The sequence below is a fragment of the Galeopterus variegatus genome, unplaced genomic scaffold (genome assembly GCF_000696425.1).
Source record: "Galeopterus variegatus unplaced genomic scaffold, G_variegatus-3.0.2 Scaffold2068, whole genome shotgun sequence".
Lineage (NCBI taxonomy): Eukaryota > Metazoa > Chordata > Mammalia > Dermoptera > Cynocephalidae > Galeopterus > Galeopterus variegatus.
The window spans coordinates 266,100-281,761 of NW_007728179.1; the positions used below are offsets into that span (position 1 = coordinate 266,100).

At 43.2% G+C, this 15,662-nt stretch overlaps 1 protein-coding gene and 1 non-coding gene across 2 annotated transcripts; one reads left to right on the forward strand and one right to left on the reverse strand.

Moving 5' to 3' along the window:
- Window positions 1-144: 144 nt before the first annotated feature.
- Window positions 145-14,792, forward strand: ARR3 (arrestin 3, retinal (X-arrestin)). Its single transcript, XM_008580338.1, has 17 exons — window positions 145-182; window positions 1,153-1,190; window positions 1,471-1,501; window positions 1,642-1,702; window positions 1,902-1,946; window positions 9,108-9,307; window positions 9,430-9,489; window positions 9,673-9,740; window positions 10,398-10,533; window positions 10,722-10,806; window positions 11,066-11,138; window positions 11,529-11,666; window positions 13,231-13,314; window positions 13,585-13,608; window positions 13,764-13,816; window positions 14,049-14,058; window positions 14,622-14,792. The coding sequence occupies exons 2-17, from the start codon at window positions 1,174-1,176 to the stop codon at window positions 14,716-14,718; spliced, it is 1,182 nt and encodes a 393-aa protein (XP_008578560.1). The 5' UTR covers window positions 145-182; window positions 1,153-1,173; the 3' UTR covers window positions 14,719-14,792.
- On the reverse strand, window positions 8,012-8,085 carry TRNAI-GAU. The gene has a single exon. It is a non-coding gene; the product is annotated as a tRNA-Ile (tRNA).
- Window positions 14,793-15,662: the final 870 nt, after the last annotated feature.

Consider the following 15,662-nt stretch of genomic DNA (forward strand, 5'->3'; position numbering starts at 1 on the left):
CTTTCCAAACTCTTGGAACCTGAGTTATTTATAGCAATGTTTCATGTCCTCCCCCCAACCCTATTCTTCTCCTCTGACCCCCACCAATCTAAACACTCAGAGGACTGTGGGTATAAAAGGCTGGGGATGCAAGCATAGCAACCAGAGCTGGAGACTGATGTGAACTTCATCTCTCTCCCCAGGTAATATTCCAAAGCTCCCAACTTCTATCCCATACTAAGCCCCACATCCCTTGCCCTTAGTATCCCCTTTAATATATCAGGGGGCAGTCGAGGGGCACCTTTCCTGACATAGTCAGCAGGCATTCAGGATGACAGACCCTGCAAGAGACCTTTGGAAGCTTCCCTAAGATCACCCTTCAGGCCAGGCCTGGTGTGCATGAAGGGGAAGCACTAAAGAGACATCCTTCTCTCTCTAAGGGTCCGTACCCAAAGGTCTAGCACCTGGGGACATGGAATAAGACATGGATAAGGAAGGGAAAATCTGGGAAGGGTGATGAGAGGAACGAATAGGTTCAAGGAAGGCTTTCAACCTCCATAGATGTTTCTGCCACAAACAACCAAGAGCATGAAGACACCAGTCCTTTTTCTCCCATACCTTTCTCCCTTCTTAGCTGAGGGTCAAGGCCATCATGAGATGAACTCAGGCTCAGAGTCCATTGCAGGAGCAGAAGGAGACAGAATCCATTTGTTTGTTCATTCATTCATGTATCTAATAAGCATGTCTTAGCTCCTACTGTGTGCCAGGTGATGTCCAACCTCATTCAGTCCGAGAAACACATTTTCCTCACACTTTTATGGATGGAAACTTCCTTCCAGACCCTTTTCAGACAAGTTCTTTCTCTCTGATGGCTCTCAAGAATGCCCCAGCCATTCCAGAAGTCCAACCCTTTCTGGAGAATAGACAGTATGGTTAGTCAACGACTTGTACAAAATAGGGAGGGATTTTCCCCCTGGTCCAGGATGGGTAAGAGTACAGCTGAAGGAGTACCCTTGGTTGGAGGGAGAATAGGAGGCACTTGATGGAGGTGAGGTGTCTATCTAAGGAGGAAAGATTATGTCACACTAAGCATGTCTGGATAGTATACTGGAGTGAGGTAAGGAGAATAGGGACCAAATGATTGCGCCTTCCTCCTTCTTTCCCTCTTTGCAGAAAAAGCTCAACATCAACTCCATGGCCAACATCTCCAAGTAAGTAAAAACTCCTAATGCTCCAATTCTGTGAATTGCTTCCTACCCAAACCCAAGTATTTGCTTTTGGGGTAGAGGAGTTTCCAATCACTTCCTAACTTGTGGCCCTGGACTCTACCCCAATTACCTCTACCTTTGCTCCATCTCATGTGCTTGGAGCCTCTTCTAATCCTAAGAATATTTCCTTTTCTCCCCACTTCCCTTTATTTCTTCTCCCTTCCTCTCCTCTTCCCTGCTGTCCCAAGCCACCTACCTATCTTCTTTCTGTTTATCCCCACAGGGTGTTTAAGAAGACAAGCTCCAATGGGAAGGTGAGAGAACCTGGCCCGGCTGGGCAAATGAGAGGGCAAAAGGGATAGGTGGGTATACCCTTCAAGGTCTCAGGGGTTTGGGTTGGGAGCTTCTCTCAAAGATGTTTGTGAGAATAACATGGGAGATTGTTTCACAACAGCTATCCATCTACCTGGGGAAACGGGACTTCGTGGATCATGTGGACATGGTGGAACCCATTGGTCAGTGAGTCCAAAAAGAGGAAGAGACTGGGGAGAAGGGAATGGGAATCAAGGGAGTAAAAGAAAGCCCAGGAAGAACCATGCAGAAAAGGAGGCAAATTAAAGGGAAGAATGGGAAGAACAATTTCAGGGATCACCTTCTGTTTCATAGTTTGAGAATTTTTCCTGACTAGGGTGCTGTCTCTCCCTCTCTCCACAGATGGTGTAGTCCTGGTTGACCCTGATTACTTAAAAGGTCGAAAGAGTAAGTGGAAACCCTTGTTGGTCCTTGTATGTTTCTGGGGTCCCAAACTGAAATGTCACACATGCCAGACAGGTAACCTGAATGAGTGGAATGAACCAGAGGGGTATAAGAAAATCAGAAAGTGGCAGGAACTGTGAATGCTTTCTCTGGTGGGGGCTGACAACTAGGAATTCCAGCCTAGTGTGGCCAAATTTTCTGATTATTAAAAAGGAACTGGAAGTGAAGCTCAGAATAAGACCTTTAGAGCCCAAAGTCTGAAAAGATTATGGCACCCATTCCCCAAATAACATTCAAAATAAATACATTTCTAAAGCATAAATACAATCTTATTTTTCAAAATTGCACAAAAGTTACATATATGCTGAAATAATTAAAATAGCTTCTTTCTAAAATTTCTAATTTTCTTCGTTATTATTGGTGGTGCCCCTGCTTGGCTATTGATCTGAATATGGGCTTCGACTGCCTATGAAATGATCTGATATGCCAGAAAACTGTATTTTTATGTAAATTTCCTGACTTGCAAACATTGGCAACTCATTAAAAGGTTTTTGAAGGCCTGGATATATCAAAAAACTTTTTCTTCCTATATGCCGACGTGACCCTCAGGCTGCCATTTTGCAACCTCTTGTATATGTCTTTCCACCTCTCTTTTTGTGTGGGGAAACAGCCTAACCTTTCTTTAAAAAAAAAAAAAAATCACAAACAAAGCAACAAAACAACAACCATAGGAAGTAACAGTAAGTGATATTTTTCTGGCAACAGTACTATGTAAACCAAGATTACACTGAAATATTTTTTTCACTGCTTTTTTTTCTTTTAATTCTTGCTGTGGATTAACCCCACTGTGATACAACTAGACTAAAAATTGGGTTTCATTTGAAAAAGGCTTAGAACGAGTTGATGAATACCAGTTTAGATGTAACCATTAGATATTGGGGAATAAAGTAGCCTTAATCTCTCTGATTAAGCAGTGTGGATGAGCAATCTGGCCAGTATTAAATATCAAAGGAACTTTTAGGTATTGCCATAAATTAACCAACTTATTTAAGGTTTCCAAGTACTCTGCATTTCTAAAACTTAAATCATTTTTTTATATTCCTACCAAATCTTCAGAATAACCTATGGAAAGAAATCCTTAGTTTAAAAAAAATGCATGTTGATCCATGAATATGATGTATTTTTTCTTTTATTCTAATCTTCTTTTATATCCCATTAGTAGAGTTTTATATTATTCATTTGTTATGCATATTTCTTAAGTTTATTCCTAGCTATTTTACATGTTTTGTTACTTTTATGAAGATCATCTTCTTTGCATCATATTTTCTAATGTGTTTTACTGTCAAGGTGCATTTGTTGATGTAAAGTATGCTTACTCTATACCATTGAGAGATAAAGGCCAGTGATAGGGCAGTATGTGGTGGCATGAACAAATTGTTGGGGTTTTTTTGTTTTTTTTTTTTAAAGATGACCGGTAAGGGGATCTTAACCCTTGACTTGGTGTTGTCAGCACCACGCTCACCCAGTGAGCGAACCGGCCATCCCTATATAGGATCCGAACCCATGGCCTTGGTGTTATCAGCACCGCACTCTACCAAGTGAGCCATGGGCCGGCCCAAACAAATTGTTGTTTAACAAAAATCTATAGCCGATCTCTCTGCATTATTTTTTACAACTGCACGTGTATCTACAATGGTCTCAAAATAAAAAGTTTAATTTCAAAAAGGAAATGAGAAGCCATAAATACCTAAGGTGGACTTGTGTTCAATTATAGAAACAACATTGGGAAGCATACATAACAGATATTAACAGCAGTTATCTCTGGAATATGACATATTATGAAGGAGCTTTAATTTCTCTTTTGAGGGCTGGCTGTTTAGCTCAGTTGGTTGGAGTGGGTGTTATAACACCAAGGTTAAGAGTTCAGATCCCTGTACTGGCCAGCCACTGAAAAAAAAAAAAAAAAGGTACTAAATAAACGTTTTTTTAAAAAGGAGTTAATTTAGGCCGGCCCGTGGCTCACTCGGTAGAGTGCGGTGCGGATAACACCAAGGCCACGGGTTTGGATCCTATATAGGGATGGCCGGTTTGCTCACTGGCTGAGCGTGGTGCTGACAACACCAAGTCAAGGGTTAAGATCCCCTTACTGGTCATCTTTTTAAAAAAAAAAAAGGAGTTAATTTCTCTTTTTTATATATATTTTCTGATGTTCACACAATCAATACATGTTATCTGTATAATAAACACAAATATAAATTAACACAATATATGTTGACCTTTTTTTTTTTTTTTTTTTTTGGTGTTTCACTGGTACAGGAATCCAAACCCTTGACCCTGGTGTTATCAGCACCACGCTGTACCGTGTAAGCTAATCGGCCAGCCCTAGATGTTGACTTTTTTTTTTTTTTTTTAGGGGGATGTACGTAGGCTTTTAAAAGAAAATAAAACAGCTATTTCTTAGCATAAAAAAAGATTATTCTGAAGTGCTAGAGAGCCAATTAGAGCTTCGGTGGGAGTGAAGAATGGGGAGTGAGGGATGGGGGGATGCAGCTGATGACTTATTCTGTTGCCCTCCCCGCACTTGCACAACAACGTGTGCCAAGAACAATTCATCTGATTAACACCCTCACCTCAGGGCTACTAGAGCCCCTTTTGCCTCACCCCTCCTGACCTTTTTCTGTCTCATTCTTCGTCTCTTTCCTTTTTTCTCTCCCCCTGCCTCCTTCCAGCCACCTCTTTTCCTCTCCTTCTCACTTTGTCTGTCTTTGCCTTTCCTTTGTTCTTTCTTTCCTTTTCCTTTTCTTTCTCTCTCCCTTCTCCCACTTTAATTGGCCATAATTGAGAACCAGGTGAATTTATTTGTTGTATCTTTTGAAAATTAAGTTTGTCTTTATTGTTGAAAAATTAGAAAGCACAGATGAAGGAGAAAGAGACAGTAATCCTGTCACCCTTAATCACTAATAATCACAAATAATGTTTTAGTTCTTATTTATTCATATTTTCTGTGCAAACATATCTATATTTGTATTAAAAATGCTATACTATAAATAATATTTTATAATTTTCTTTTAAACCCTATGTCAATATATAAACATCTCTAACTATTAACGTTGCTTAGTACTATATTGTATGGATTACCACAATGTATTAAGACATACACACACAAGGATGTGTTTTACAGGGTTGTTTATAACAGCAAAAAATTGAAAACAAAATGAATGTCCAGCAATTGAAGATTCGCTAAATAGGTTTTTCCAGTTCTAGAAAAAGTACATGCTAAAATGAATCAGGCCAAAATTAAGAGGATGTATTTTGGTCACAATTTTAAAGAAGTAAATTATGCATTTCAGCAACAAGAAAAAGATTGGCTAAATACCATAATGCTTAAAACAGGAATTAATGGCCAAAGGACATTCACACATTTTTAAAGCTTTCTATACCTGTTGCCAAATCGTTCTCCAAAGCGTTTTTACCTATTAACTCTCCTTCCTGCAGTGTATGAGGCTGGCCATTTGCCCAAGTCCTTATAAACACTGGTCTTTGTCATATCTTTTGAATATAGATTCATTTCTCTCATTCTTAATTTTAAAAGCAGATAATCTCATGTTTGATAGTTTGATCTCTTAAAAATACAAATGAATCGTTTTCTACTCATGTGAGGCTGTTGGTAGTTTTCTTTTCTTTGGGTCAGGGCGCCTGATAGAATTAAGATCATCCATCCCTGTTCCACATCTTTTCCTTGCCTCAATCTCTATCAGTCTGTACTCGGACAAGTATCCCTCTCTACCCCATCCCACACTCCATTAGTGCATGTCACAGGCTTTCTGTCTGTCACTAATCTTAGATACTGGATGCAAAGCATGAGTTCAATTATAACTGTTTCATTTCCACTGATATTCTCATCATCATCATTATCATCTATATCTATAATTTACTTTAGAGTTTCCAAAGGGATTTCTTTTTTTTTTAAAAGATGACCGGTAAGGGGATCTTAACCCTTGACTTGGTGTTGTCAGTACCACGCTCAGCCAGTGAGCGAACTGGCCATCCCTATATGGGATCCGAACCCGGGGCCTTGGTGTTATCAGCACCGCACTCTCCCGAGTGAGCCACGGGCCGGCCCTCCAAAGGGATTTCTTATACATCAACTCCTCATGTGAGCCTGGGCTTTAGAGTCAACAGGCCTGGGTTGAAATCCTGGGCTGTTACTTAACTGCTCCGAGATCATTTTCTTCAGCTGTAAAGTGGGGATAATAATACTTCAGAGGGTTGCTGTGAGGGCTAAATAACATGTGTAGAGATACTAGTGCAGTCCTATTACTGACAGACAAAATAAGTAAGACCCAGAGAACTCAAGAAATTTGTACAAATCCTGACCCTAAATCTTATTATCTCTCTTTTTCATTATGAAATATTTCAGGCATAGAGAATTGTATATGGAGACCGGTCCTCTCACTGGTTGAGCGCAGTGCGGGTGCGACACCGAGGGTTGCAATCCCGTTACCGGTCACGAAAAAAGACAAAAAGGAAAAAAAAAAAAAGAGAGAGAATTATATATGAATACCCTGTACCTACCACCTAGCTTAAAAAGAATTACAGAAACAAAATGAAGCCTCCTGTATGTCCTTCCCTGATCCCATTTCCCTTCCTCCTTCCTTCCTCCTTCTCCTTCTCTCCTCCCCAGCCCTCCCAGGTAACTAATATCCTGAATCTGGTGTTTATTATTCCCATTGATGCTTCTATACATCTACTCCATATTTATGTATCTGTGATCAACTTTGATATTGTTCTACATGCTTTTAAATTTTATATAAATGGTAACATACTGTGCATATCATTCTGCAGCTACCTTTTTTTATTCAATAATTTTTGAGATTTAACTATGTTAATATATGTCTTAGTCTGTTTGCACTGCTATGACAAAATACCTGAGACTGGATAATTTATAAAGAACAGAAATTTATTTTCTCACAGTTCTGGAGGCTGAGAAATCCAAGATCAAGGCACTGGCAGGTTCAGTTGTCTGGTGAGGGCTGCTTTCTGCCTCCAAAATGGCACCTCGTTGCTGCATTCTCCAGAGGGAGGAAACATGGCAGAAAACAGAAAGGCAAGAGGCTGCTTTCATAAGGGCCTTAATCCCATTCATGAGGGAAGAAGCCTCATGACCTAATCACTTCTTAAAGCCCATCTAAGTACCATCATATTGGTTTTTTTCTTTTCATTTTTTCAAATTAATTTTTTTCATTATACATGTTTATGGGGTACAGTTTGTTGTTTCAATACATGCATACATTGTATAATGATCTGATCAGAATAGTTAGCATATCTATCACCTAAACACTCATCACTTCTTTGTGGTTATACATTCCAGATCCTCTTTTCTGGCTATCTTGAAATATACAATACGATATTATTAGTTATTATCATCCTAGAGCACCAGAACTTATTCTTCCTGTATAACTGTAACTTTGTAATTTTGTAACTTTCCCTGCCCCTCCCACTCCTATTCCCTGCCCCCCTCCCCTCTCCCTTTCTCTTCCTCTGGTAATCATTATTCTATTCTCTACCTCTCTTTTTCTTCCTCTCTTTATTTTTCTTAATTGACCACTGATAATTGTATATATTTATGGAGTACGATATTTGGGTACATTCATGCCGTGTGCAATGATTATAACAGGGTGCTTAGTATATCCATCACCTCAAACATTTGTCACTTCTTTGTGTTAGGAACATTCAGTATTATCTCAGCTACCTATTCAAAGATACACAGTACATTGTTGTTAACTGTAGTCTCCCTATATTACTGGAGAACGCTAGATCCCATTCTTATCTCTCTACTATGTTGTATCTACTGACCACTCTCTCCCCATCCCACTTCCCCTTCCCCCCACCAGTCTCTAGTAACCGCTATTCTACTCTCTACTTCTAACCATCACAACAAGTTTCAACACCTGAACTTTAGAGGGGACACATTCAAACCATAGCATTACACGAAGTCCCAGTTCATTTATTTTAACCTCAGTTTAGTATTCCCTTATGTTAACAATTTTTCTTTTTTTTTTGGTGGCTGGCTGGTTCAGGGATCGAACCCTAGACCTTGATGTTATCAACATCACATTCTAACCAACTGAACTAACCAGCCAACCCTCCATTTTCTGGACATATCACACATTTATTACCCCTTCTCTTGTTGATAGATATCTAAATTATCTCCAGTTTTATGTTCTGACAAACACTGATGCAATGGACACTCTCATATGTATCTCCTTGTAAACGTGAGTAAGAGCTCCTCTAAGGTAGTAGAATTCTTAGGTCATAAATAGGAGCAGATTCAATTTTACTATATTGTTCCAAACAGTTTTCCAAAGTGTTGTTATTAATACATACTTTCACCAGCAGTTTATAGGAACTCCTATTGCTCCACATCTTCACCAATACTTAGTATTGACAGACTTCAAAATTTTTGACAATCTGATGGGTATGAAATGTTATCTCACTGTGGTTTTAATTTGCATTTATCTGATTACTAGTGAGACTGTATATGTTTTCATATGTTATTGACCATTCCATTTTGCACTTCTGCAAAAACCTATTCACATTCTTTGTACACTTCTACGTTGGTATATTATTATTATTATTATTGATTTGTGGGAGTTCTTATATATTTCAGGTGCTAAACTTTTGTTTGTTATATGTGTGGCAAATATTTTCTCCCTGGCTTTCCTTTTTTTCTTGTTTATAAATTTTTTTTTTTTTTCCTTTTTTTGTCTTTTTTTGTGTCCGGCAACGGATCGCAACCCTCAGTGTCGCGCCCGTACCGGACCGGGACCGGCAACAGGATCGCAACCCTCGGTGTTGCTCCCACACCTCGCTCAGCCAGTGAGCGGGAACCGGTCTGTATGTGGGATCCGAACCCTCGGCGGGAGCGCCACCACGCTTCCCAAGCGGCGCACTGTAGCAGTGCGCCACCGGGCCGGCCCAATATAAATGTTTTTTAACATGAAGAAGTTTTAAAATTTACTGTAGTCAAATGTAGTAATCTTATTCTTTATGGCCGTACGTTTTTTATCATATTACATTGCCTTTCCATGTTTTCCAGACCCAGTTAAGATCTCGTTTCTCACTAAGGCCTGACAGGTCACACTCTTACTCCTTTGCCTGCAGTGTTTGTCATGTTGACATGTGCCTTTCGCTATGGCCGTGATGACTTGGATGTGATTGGTCTGACATTCCGCAAAGATCTATATGTACAGACCCAGCAAGTGGTCCCAGCTGAATCCACCAGCCCCCAGGCAACCCTCACAGTCCTACAGGAGCGACTGCTGCACAAGCTGGGGGACAATGCCTACCCCTTTACCCTGAAGGTACTGACCCCAAGTCCTGGGCAAGGTTTCCAAGAAAGATTAAGAGAAGAAGCTAAGGAAAGAGAACAGAGAAGAGGGGTCCCTATTTCTTCTGTTTGCTGACCTCCTTTTTGGTCCCCCAGATGATTGCCAACCTGCCCTGTTCAGTGACACTGCAGCCTGGTCCTGAAGATGCAGGAAAGGTAAGGTCTGGGTTCTGAGAAAGAGGGATAGACAGTAGTGTCAGGGAAAAGGGACAGAGGAACCAATGAACAAGACTGGAGAAATGGACAACTAAGAGATGGGGTCAGGCATTTTCTATAGCCCCATGAGGAAGGGAGGGACAGTGTCGGAAGTGAGTTCTCTTTGTCCTTGCCCCTTTACAGGCCTGTGGGATTGACTTTGAAGTGAAGAGTTTCTGTGCTGAAAACCTGGAGGAGAAAGTCTCCAAGAAGTATTCTTTGGTCCTCCCCCAAATCCCTGCCTCCAGCCTCTGCCAGGAAACAGATCTTGCTCTCATGACAGAAACAACCCTAATTCTATCCTCTGTAGTACTTTTGCCACTGACTCAGACACCCAGTTCTGAGTCCCCTCTGACTTCTCTTCTTTGCTCTAGGGCAGGGATTGGCAAACTTTTCTGTAAAGGGCCAAAAAAGAAATATTTAAGTTTTGTGGGCCACATAGTCTCTATTGCAACTACTCGAATCTGCCATTGTAGTATGAAAGCAGCCATAGATAGTACATAAATGAATGAGCATGGCTGTGTTCCAATAAAACTTTATTTATGGACACTGAAATTTGAATTTTATATAATATCCACATGTCATAAAATATTATTGGTCTTAGACTTACTTCAACCATTTACAAATGTTATAACCATTCTTAGCTTGTGGGCCAAAAAAAAAAACAGGCAACAGGTCAGATTTGGACAGTGGGCCATAGTTTGCCAAACTTTGGTCTAAATACCTACATTTAGAATTTAGAAGAGTTCTCTGAGAGAGGCCTTCCCCTACCTCTACCCCCAAGCAAGGACTGGGCTATGGGGGTGTTGTAGGAGAGGTCTGTGGGTTCCAAAAGAGATGTTCTGGCTAACCCATTGGCCTCTACTCAGAGACACTGTGCGGCTGGTTGTCCGGAAAGTACAGTTTGCACCCCCAGAGTCAGGCCCTGGCCCCTGCGCCCAGACCATCCGCCGCTTCCTTCTGTCAGCTCAGCCCCTACAACTCCAGGCCTGGATGGACAAGGAGGTTTGTGACCCCACTGCCTGCCCCCTACCCTAGAACCCCCTCGATACCCTTTCTTCACTGATTTCCTACTTGGGTAGGCAGAGATGCGAGCCAGGGTGGCAATAGTGCAAGGGAAACAGGCATTTTAAGTCTTGATCTGGGTGTTCTCCCTCCAGCACTGTGATGTGCCTCTCTTCCTCCTGCTTCAGGTTCACTACCATGGCGAACCCATCTCTGTCAATGTTTCTATCAACAACTGCACCAGCAAAGTCATCAAAAAAATCAAGATTTCAGGTGAGCTTCTTTTGTCATCCCCTGCACCTGGTCCCAAAGCCACAGGTCTCTTTCCAAATCTCTGCCCCACTTACCTGTCTGCATTCATCTAGGCTTTTCCTCCAATACAGACTTGTCAAAATACATATCTCTGTCCATGAACACATCTTACTGCATTATTATATTATGACCACGAATAAGATCACATCTGAGGGCAGTGAGCTGGGGTCTTAAGGATTACTCACTGATTATAATCATGTGCTTTTCCTGACTTGTTCAGTTGACCAGATCACAGATGTTGTCCTGTATTCACTAGACAAGTACACCAAGACTGTGTTCATTCAGGAGTTCACGTAAGCTGGCACTGGGGCTGGTCAGAGAGCCAAGGGGTGGGGTGGTGGAAAGAGGGTCAGGAGGCAGAGGAGGGGGTTGGGAGATGAAGAAGAAGGGGAGTAGCCCTGGAATGAGGAAGGTCAAGGTGAGGACTAAAGTAGAGAGAGGGATTCCCAGGAGAATAGAGAGAAGAGATGCGGCTTACCCACAGGAGGACCATCACAATACTGAGAGAGGGCAGGGGCATAAGGATTTCCCATCAGAGCTAATTCCTCCCACTCTTCAGTTAGACATGTCATCTCTCTTGGATACTACAGCAGGTTCTTGGGATTTGCAAGATACTCTTGGGAGTAAAAGTACACCTAATTGGCGAGCCTAGCTTAAGTTCTTCTCTTGTTCTCCTTTCAAAGGGAGACCGTGGCTGCTAACTCCAGCTTCTCCCAGAGCTTTGCAGTAACCCCACTCCTAGATGCCAGCTGCCAGAAACAGGGTCTGGCACTGGATGGCAAACTCAAGCATGAAGATACCAATCTTGCCTCTAGCACGCTGTAAGCTCAAATACAACTCCCAACCTCCATTTCCTACCCCTAACCCATTCCACATGCTATACATACAGCTTTGAGGTTTCATCTTCAGTAAAGCCCACCTATTGTTTAAAAATGTCTCTAGGCCAGTGTTCAGAGACCGCCCCCCCCCCCCACCAGGCCTGAGGGCCAGAAGCAAGCTAAATAATGTCCATGGGACTAATGGCAGACAGCAAGAAAGGAAAACATAAAGAAGAAAAAAATCTTTATGTTGTACAACATTTCACAGTTCACAAAGGTCCTACGTATCTACTATGTTATATTCGTAAGAATCCCATTAAAGTAGGCTGGATAGGTGTTCTTATACCATTTTACATTTAAGGACCCTGAGGCTCATAGAGAAGAAGGAATTTGTCCAAGTTTGCATAGCTAACAAGCGGCAGAAGTGAACATGATTCTATCACATATCATCTGTCTGTAAACATTGATCTCTACAGTAGCTCTAGAGAGTTGTACAGAAGATAGAAATAGAGTGGAAGACTAGGAGATGAGAAATGGAGAAAAAGGAGAATAAAAAAGGAGAATGATGTTATAGGAATTGATTGAATTCTATGAAGTCTTCATTTGGTCCTATGCCTTCGAAGGTCCTAGTGTTAGATGTGTCTCCCACCAAAAACTATCTGCCACCATCTAACAAGTGTTAATCCCCCACTCCCTCGGCCTTTCCCCATGCCTAATCAAGTACCTATAGACTGCTATTGCTAGAAATACCCTTAGAAATCATCCAAACAGCATTATTTTATAGATAGGGTATCATAGTCCAGAGCAATAAAGAGACTTTCTCAAGATCATACAGTTTTCAGTAACATTTTTCAATCAGCAGGTTTTTATTGAGCACCTGTTGCATGCTCATTCATTCCTATGCTAAGCAATGTGGAGGATACAAAGTTTAAGACAGTCTCTGCCATCAATTTATGGCCTAAATGAGGAAAAAAGAGGAATGCAAATTCAATCTAACAGTTAAATGTTAGTTCGTATGGTTCAGATTACAAATCAGTAGAAATTAAAAGAAGCCAGCACAGCTGGCAAGGGTTTCCTGAAGAAAATAGACTGAGCTAGATATTGAAGAATGTGTAGGATCTGGATATCAACAGAGAAAGAAAGAGCATTCCAGACCGGGAAGAAAACACGAGCAAAGGCTAGAAGGTGGGAATCCACATGGCATGCTCTGTGCACGGAGATAGGATGGGCCCACTTAGATTGTATCCCAGGTGTTAGGCAGTTAGGGCAGAAAAGATTAGAGAGGCTAGTTGGGGCCAGATTGCTAAGTGTCTTGAAAATCAGGCAGAGTAGTTATATTGCATAAGGTATGCTCTTGTGCAGAGGGTGACATGATAAAACTGAATTTTAGGCAGAGAAATGTGGTCCCAATGGGTAGGAGAGTTTAGAGGCTGGGAGAGTTTAGTTTTCTGGGAGAAGACAAAAAGTAATGGGGTATGGTGATGCGAATGCAGAAGAAGGAATTGGAGACTGAATGAATTACTGCCCTCCCCCGCCCATACACAAAAATGAATACTACAACCTCCAGTCTTCGACCGGGAATGGACAAGGAGCTGCAGGGGATCCTGGTGTCCTACAAAGTCAGAGTCAACCTGATGGTGTCCTGTGGGGGGTGAGTGAGGGTTCAGGGTTTGTCTGGGCAGGGGCTGGGTAGCCAAGGGTTTCTTACTTGTTTTTCTCCCAGTTGGACTGACCCCAGGCTGTTCCCCACCCCTTCTCCCAGACCAGATTCCCAAACCTGTGAGCTCAATGAGCAAGTCACTTTCCCTTCCAGAAACCCATTCTGTGCGTGAGTTGTCCTTATGATCCCTCACCCCCCAGTAAAACTAGGTTGCCCTTCCCCATTTCCAGCTGCTAATTTTGGGTGTCATTCTACCCACAGCATCCTAGGAGACCTGACAGCCAGGTGAGAGAGTGTGTGATGGGAGGACTGGGGCAATAAGGGGAGAATGAGTGGATAAGGAGACCAAAAGACTAGGGAGAGTCTGGACAACTGAGGGAAGTAGGTTTGGGGATTAGGCTTGTAGGGAGATCAGTAACTCCACCTTGGGATCTTTGCAGTGATGTTGGTGTGGAGCTGCCCCTGATCCTGATCCATCCAAAGCCATCTCATGGTGAGTGACCAGGTGGGATTCACAGGAATGGTCGTCCTGAGTGTTGACAGCCAAGCAGTTCTGATCTCATGAACTGGAGACTAGCAGTTTGAGTAGAGGTGGAATAGCAATAGGTGGATTGGGTGTCTAGTTTTTCAGAGGAAGTGTGTTTGTTTTTTGTGCAGGAGGGGAAGGGTTGGTAAGGGAGGAGGCTTCAGCTCCATTTTTCTCTCCCTCTGCATGCTTGCTTCAGAGGCTGCTAGGTAATGGAATATGAGGCCTGGAAGCCCCATCACCCTCTTCCCATTGCCACCCTCTATTTTATGACAATGGAAATGTAAAAAAGCTTCCCTGGAGTGTTGCTTTCAATACGCGTGCAGTGGAAACATATGGTTTAGCTTCACGTCACAATTCGGTGCTTTTCATAGTCCTCCCTTTCCCTTTCTGCTTCCACCCCCTGCTTCTCTTGGAATCGTCCTTCTCCCTCATCCCTTCCATTTTTCCTTTTCCTATTCCCCACCCTTCGACCTTATTTTTCCCGCCTTTCATACTTCTAGCTTTCTCTCCTTCCCACACTCCATTTTTATTTCCTTTCCTGCACTCCTGGGGTACTTTTGTGTTGAGAGATTTGGGAGAGAATGAAAGGAAACAAACCAGTGTGGTAGACTGGGGTGTGGGTGAGGGTGAAGCTTCGGAGAGGGGGCCGAGGAGCTGAGCTGGGAAGCAGGGAGGGGATCACTTACTTCTCTGGCATCAGGAGAGTGAACGGGGAGGACACCCAGAAAGGGGTTCCTAATGCTCTATTCCCCTCTACTGCTTCTGCAAGTTCTGAGGACATAGTCATCCAGGAGTTTATGCTGCAGGAGCACGACGGAGCGGAGGGCCAGAAGGCTTTGGAGGCGGAGGGAGACAAGGGGAGCTGAGCGCCCTATTCTGGTGCCCCTCTGTGTGGGAGCCCCTACTGTAACGTTCTAATAAATCGGCTTGTCCAGACGTGCCTGGCGATCTCTGGTATTTTGTCCTCCTGGAGGATAATGGAACTACTGAGAATGACACCACCACCACCACTCCATCTCACCCCACTCCCCGCCATGATTACATTACCCTTAGCATGTGCCTTTCCCTTACCCCCCCCCCACTACCCTCTGACATGGCCATCTGCCCTCCGTGGGTCCTTCAACTTTCTCTTCAGCCTGGGCCATCCATGCTCCCACCCCTCCAATCACCCCACTGAGCCAAGCACAGGCCTGGCGCCAAGGGAGCTGCTGGGAAGACGGAGGAGGCAAGGCTGCACCCATGCCCAGGTGCGAAGCCAACAGTCGCAAGTCGCCATTGGGGAGAGTGTAGTAGGACGTCTGGTGGCAGAGGGCTGAGAGTAGGAAGCCAGCATCACCCACCGCCCACTTTCCGCAATGTATGCCTTCAGTCCCCACGAGGCCCGGAGCGAGCCCAGAGGCTTGAGCCTGGAGACCAAAGAGAGACCCAAATACCAGTCTCTGCACAAATCCAAACTCGTATTCTTGGGAAAGCAGATGGCGCGGGCCTGGATTGGGCTCTGGGTATAGGAAGGTGTGACTGGTATGGAATCAGGTGGGGGGTTCTTTGGGGAATCGAGTTCCTCCTCGTTGGGAAAGTTTGGAGTGTGTGATAGTAGGGGGCGGGGGGAGGGTGTCATAGAGACTCTGAGGGGAGAAAGGACATCCAGGGCAAAGTTTGGCCTACTATATCTCCCTCACAGTGGGGAAGACATCAGTCATCACCGGCTTCATGTATAACAGCTTTGAGTGCACCTGCCAGGTGAGCCCACCACCAGGGAGTCACACGGCACATATTTGCCCCTTTCCTTGACTGACTCACTGGAGGATTC